This window comes from Neopsephotus bourkii, unplaced genomic scaffold, assembly GCF_033783945.1.
Source record: "Neopsephotus bourkii isolate Nb327-2 ecotype Australia unplaced genomic scaffold, CSIRO-AGI_Nbou_v1 NB_1765, whole genome shotgun sequence".
Taxonomy (NCBI): domain Eukaryota; kingdom Metazoa; phylum Chordata; class Aves; order Psittaciformes; family Psittacidae; genus Neopsephotus; species Neopsephotus bourkii.
The window spans coordinates 6,614,070-6,620,069 of NW_026902239.1; the positions used below are offsets into that span (position 1 = coordinate 6,614,070).

Below are 6,000 nucleotides of genomic sequence, written 5' to 3' on the forward strand. Positions count from 1 at the left end.
AGTATTCCATGTGGGGTCAAATAAGCAATGAGTATAGGAAAAGCAAAAGTTTTTCTTGGCTTACCAGCAACTGGATACAGCCCAGCACACTTTAATTGCTAGATAAAAAGGCAACCCAAACTAGTGCAGTGGCTTCCAAAGATGTCATCTTTATCATGATATCCTTCACTGGCTTCAGATCACAGCACATTACAAGATCCATGCCATGCACTACTTTAGTATGATTGTCAGGCCAATGAAGAGCTCACTAACCATAACAAAAAAAAGTAACCAAACCCACAGGAGTGCAGCCACATACCCTGGACTGCTTCTCACTGCACCTGCAGCCAGCTGTAAAACACAGAGCAGCTTTCTGAGAACACATGCCAAAGAGCTACACTGTCTTAATTAGTTATATAAAACTGTTCTAATTCACAGTTATTATACAAGTTGCAGAAGGTATCTGAACAAAACAATATTTCAGAAAACTTTCGTGTTTGGCACATGCATCAAATGCTAGTCTTAAAAAAAAAGACTGGACTGCTTTAGTGAAAAAAGTACGTGGAAAAAATATCCCAGACTTAAAAATATTTTAAAGTGTATTCCCACAGCAATTTTTAAAACTGAACAATTCATTACCTTTATATACACCAAAATGCTAGTGCTATTCCTTATAGGAGGCTAACACTGTTCTGGGTTCAGGACCTGATCTGGAATTTTTTGATTTTTTTTTTTTTTTTGCTCTAATGAAGAATTATGAAGCAGCAAAAGTGCTAAGAAATTTTCTAAACAAAGTGTTACCTTAAATGAGTTTCCCAGTTCTGACAAAGGGAGCCTGAAACTGTTGAAAAGAAACCTTGTCTATTTTTTTACTTTTTTCCCTTCAGCTGTTATAAATGCATGGAAAAGTTTATTTTAATGGAATGAGTGAATCAGACCAAAATGCAATGCCTGAGAGTCACTGGCAAACTGGAATAGAAAGCCTCAAACCCAAGCAGGAGTTATACTGCTCTTGGGCAGCAGCATGCTGCTCTGTCACACAACAGCAGCTGGTGAGCCTGGAGGGACTAGAAGCCTGGAGACAACTCACCCGGCTTTGAGGGACAAAGGTACAATCTCAGAAATTGGCAAGACACTAAATAAAAAGGTGTGCACAGAAACGGCATAAACAGATAGAAGGATCACCACCTCTCACAATTGCTTAAAGCTGGATGTTTTAATTTCTTTGCCTCAGCGGTTAGTAAATACTGTGGGCTTGTCCCATCATTTGCAGAATTCTCCCTGTGCAGCAACAGAAGATGAACCTGCATGGTATGAAAACCTACAGCTGAACTTCGAATTATGCCTGCAACAAGAAGCACTGCTAGAAGTGGAAGTGACTTCATACCGCTTCCTCATCTACTTACATCTTCCCGTAACCAACACACCGAGTACCTCCAGGTAACACAGAGGCTTCTAGCACAAACCCATGGGTAAAGTCCACATGGTACAAACTTCTGCACCTGGGAACTTTGCAGTTCCTCTGTAATTGGGTAAGGTTGGCTCAGGGACAGAAGCTGAGAGCATCAAGGTTCTGTTCACAAATTGCACAGGCATCTACAGGGTAGCAGGTACCCAAATAGGAAGGGGGAATGCAAACAAGTCTGAGCTTCCCAGGAAAATGAAAAAAGTAGTAATTCAAGTATTCACTAATCACTAGAAATGCACTCATCTGCTTTTATTAAAAAAAAAAATGAAAAACCACATCATAAATTTACCTGAAGTCAGGTTTTGGGTTGGTTTTGTTTGTTTGGGGTTTTTTTTGGGGTGGGTGTGGTTTATTTTTTAATCTACCTAAATAAAGGAAGCAACAGTGCATGCAACTATGGTACACACAGGCAAAGGGAGTTTACTTATGTCTAGTCACTTTTATAGTTTCACATTGCCCAACCCAAAACACCAAGCAGGTAAACCGACTCCTTTCTTACATGGTGACAGCATTATCAATGCATTGGCTTACGAGAAAGAACAAAAGTCCATTTCCAATTCCAGTTTTCCACTTCCTAACATGAGGCTTGGAATCATAAAGTCATAGATTAGTTAGGTCGGAAAGCACCTTAAGATCATCAGGTTCCAACCCCCTGGCCATGGGCATGGACACAACACACTAGACCATGTCACCCAATACTTTGCCCAACCTGGCCTTGAAAACAGCCAGGGATGGGTCATTCACAACTTTCTTGGGCAACCTAAGATTAAATACCTTCTTGGTTTACTCAATCCAGTAACACCTGTAGTATTTAGAAAGCTTTTCAAGCTCTCTCTGAATACTCTAAATTATCTCGCTGCCTGCAATTGCCAAAAACAATACAGCAGTCATCTATGTGTAGAAGTTTTAAATTACTTCTTCGGAGATGACGTATATTTCACCCTGGCAATTCAGTCAGCACAGGATGAACGTTTTGCCAATTCACAGCGAACAGCTATGGTTTGAAAAATAAGGACTTACTTCAGAAGAGTAAGTGCCTGCAAGCATTTTAACTTGTGTTCAATTCCAGTCTTTAACAGCCTATGTATCTCTAATCACTTTGCTGTACTAGTGCCTAAAAAGCTCAGAGCATCATTAGTTTCTTAATAGCATATGATTATTTTCTACTATTTCCACTATTACCACCTATTTCTAAGCCTGAAAAAAGCTGAGCTTTGAATGGTGAAAAAAGCTCATCCAACTGCAGTGGCTTTTATGGCACAACCTAACCTTCCCAGAACAATGTAATGAAACAAGCTACAAGCTTTTATTTAAGAGTACCCTTCATAAGAAAAGTTGCCAAAAAAAACCTTCTCCATGGAAACTACCACAGAACGCTTTAACATGAATTTTGGTATCTTCCTTATGTTCTGACAAACTTGGAAGTGCAACTTATCACCCATTATGTCAGTTGCTATGAGGTGGACAATTCATTTGGAAGAATAACCATAAAGTTATGGGTAAATTTGGAAAGGCATCTTGAGCCTTAAGCTTTAATGCAGTGAAATCTACCTATCGAGAAATATATATATACCTATATATATACCTATGGATATACATATATATAATAAAAGCCTACTGCAGCTCCACTGAAGCTTCCTTCCAAGAATGTTGCAGTTCTTTCACCTCGGTAATGACTTTAGCATCATAATGATAACTCCAGGCGGTCCGGAAGGCCTTATTTTCACATCTCTACAGGGAGGATAATTACGATACAGCAACAGGGCTAAAACTGGAAAGTGACCTACCTGCTAACAATGGCTTTGGCCATCAAGCCCTCTGAGCCAGGACTGAAAGTGTCTCAAATTAAGTTTTGATACTTTATACTCCAAATTAAGCTTTCATACTTTCTCTGGCCTTTTGGCTCTTGAAATCTTCTTAGCATTTTCAACAGTATGTTCATGGTTTAGCCTTCCCTGGGGCATCCTCTACACCAACCATTTAAAACCACACGGTGGGAGACGGGACAACCACTAACACTACAAAAGAATCGAGACGGCTCAGCCCTGAGCGCTGTGGAAGCCGCAAAATAAATCACCTGGAAGAGCACAAATCCCGCTCCCCGGCAGGTTGCCGCCTGTCAGCGGTAACACGCACAAGCACCGCGCTTCCACCCAGAGCGCACTCCCGCGGAGGGAAGGAGGGTCCGTCCGGCAGCACCGCGCCCCGGCCGTCCTGGGGAACCGCTGCTGCCGAGGCTGCCCCATACCGGCGGGAGAGCTCACCGGGAAACCCTGACGGCCCCACCACGGTCCCCTCTCCCATCTCCGACGGGCCGGGCAGCGATTTGTCTGTTCGCCCGGGGTGAAACACCTGCCCGCAGCCGCGCCGCTTCACACGCACCGCCGGCGAGGAGAGCCCCGGGAAAAGTCGCCGGCCCCTACGACACCCCGGCCCTTACCAGGGAGAGCACTTTGTAGGTGTTGGGGTCCTTACTCTTGCCACCCGGAGCTTTCTCCGGCTCCTCGGCCACCTCCATGGCCGGCAGCATGGGCACGGCCGCACCCTGCAGCCCACCATCAGCTGCCCCTATCCCGCCGAGGTGGTCTTCATGGCTCTTCCCCGCCACCGCTTGCTGCCCGTTGCCCTGCATGGTCCCCACGGCTCTACCCTTCACTTGCAGCCGCCACGGCTATTAATAACGTGGCTGGGCGGCCCTGCCCTACCCGGCCCCGCCCCGCCCGGCAGCCCGGCCGGCGGCCCCCGCTCCCCCTCCGGCATCCCTCGCTGGCTGCCGGGAGGAGGGGAACAGCTCTCTCCAGCCCCGCTCGGCCGCCCCTGCCTTCTGCCCAGTCCCTGCAGGTGAGGGCGGGCTGCGGCCAGGGCGGCTGCGGCGGCGGGGCCCGGGGCGGCGGAGGTGCCGCTGCCGTGACATCACGGCGGTCCAAAATAGCGGCCGGGGGAGGGCGCCGGGCAGTGTTTACGAGGGAGCGCGGGGAAAGTTTCCGCTGCCTGACCCCGGCGGCGGTGGCCCGGCCTTCCCCGAAGCCGCCGGGCGGCCCCGCAGGTGTGCGCGGGGGCGGGGGTCCCGTTCCCGATGTCTCCAGAAGCCCGCAGCCAGCACCCGGTGCGCGTCGGCAGCCCGAGCTCTGCTCGCCGGCGCTGGCTGAGGGAGCATCTCGCCCTGCCCGCTGGGCTGCCTTCTCTCCCGTCCACCGAGGGGAAGAGACCTCAAAGCCCCTCCAGTTCCAACCCCCTGCCATGGGCAGGGACACCTTCGACTAGGCCAGGTTGCTCCAAGCCCCACCCAACCTAGCCTTGAACGTTGTAAGGGATGGGGCAGCCACAACCTTAAGCAACCAAGACTCACAAAGCATGCTTAAGTTTAAAATTGCTGGAAGTAATTCATTTTCCATTACTTCTTAAGTTATTGTCATACGTGTAGTTACACAAATTTAGACTTTGTCTTTCAGTTGTAATGTGATTATGGCTTTGATGTCTTGGGGCCTGAGGCATCTATGGTAGATTTAGTTTTACTGTCAATGTACTCTGAAAAGAGTGGCACTTGCATACTTTCTGACAACAGCCACATTTTCTGAAATGAAAATTTCCTTTGGAAGTGATTTTGATCCCTGTCAAAATGTTGTTGCTCTGTTTTCTGTTTGAGCTGAGTTGCACTGTCAAGCTGCCACTACAAATTTCCTTTAAAAATAATTGCTGGTTTGTAGTGCTGCTGCAGCTCGCAGCATACTGAAGTTAGTGCAGAGCTGCCTGCGCATCTGCTGTCATCTCATGAGGTTCCACAGGTGCAGACATGAGGATTTCTACACAAATATTTCACTTGATTACAAAAATAAAGGGCAACAGAAACTGTGAGAACTAAGCTCCTAAGTCTACAGTAAGAGTCTCCTTCATTCCATTACTGCACGTTTCAAACAACTGCCCACTGATTAGCTGCTGAGTTACTCTACACTCAAGGATTTGACATTTGAACTGTTAAAAAAAGTAATCTGAATACTGATTGTCTGATAATTTTAAAACACTCATGAAAACTGACATAGCCAAATTGTTTTGTTTGGGTTTGTTGGGGTTTGGGGAGGGGGGGGGGGGGTGTCTTTCCAGTGAATGTGGTTTTAATAACTCGCACAACAGGCAGCAACAACCTCACTTTTTTTTTCTATAAATGAAAAGATCCTGCAACCACATGGTTTTAAGTGCGAATCTTTTTCTTTCTGCTTTCAGTCACACTGGCAGGAAAAAAGAAATGTCTTCCTGTCCCCACCCCAAAAAAAAAAAAAAAAACCACAAAAAATTAGAAAAAAAATAAAAGCTTTCAGGTTGTTGGTTGGTTGGGGTTTGGGTTTGGTTTGTTGTTGTTTTTGTTTTTCTTTTACAAATAATAAAACTTCATCTTCATTTTCATGTGTTTGACTGTAGAAAGATATTTTCTGATTAAGACTATAATAAAGAATATAAATCTCCTTTCTTGTCCTAAGTCTTCCACTCAGAAGTTTGAATAGCACATGCTTTGTACTGGTGATTCAATGGAAATTATGTATAACTGCATCACAGAC

At 45.9% G+C, this 6,000-nt stretch overlaps 1 protein-coding gene across 3 annotated transcripts in view; it reads right to left on the reverse strand.

Moving 5' to 3' along the window:
• ENPP1 (ectonucleotide pyrophosphatase/phosphodiesterase 1) overlaps window positions 1-4,118 on the reverse strand; it is a 57,738-nt gene extending 53,620 nt beyond the window's left edge. For 2 of the 3 annotated variants that reach the window (XM_061378395.1, XM_061378394.1), the window contains exon 1: window positions 3,888-4,113. In XM_061378395.1, coding sequence (XP_061234379.1) covers window positions 3,888-4,079 — 192 coding nt within the window. In that variant the 5' untranslated portion in view covers window positions 4,080-4,113. Of the gene's footprint in view, window positions 1-3,887 lie in introns of all 3 variants that reach the window. The other variant, XR_009729242.1, reaches the window with a different exon arrangement.
• Between the last annotated feature and the right edge of the window lie 1,882 nt (window positions 4,119-6,000).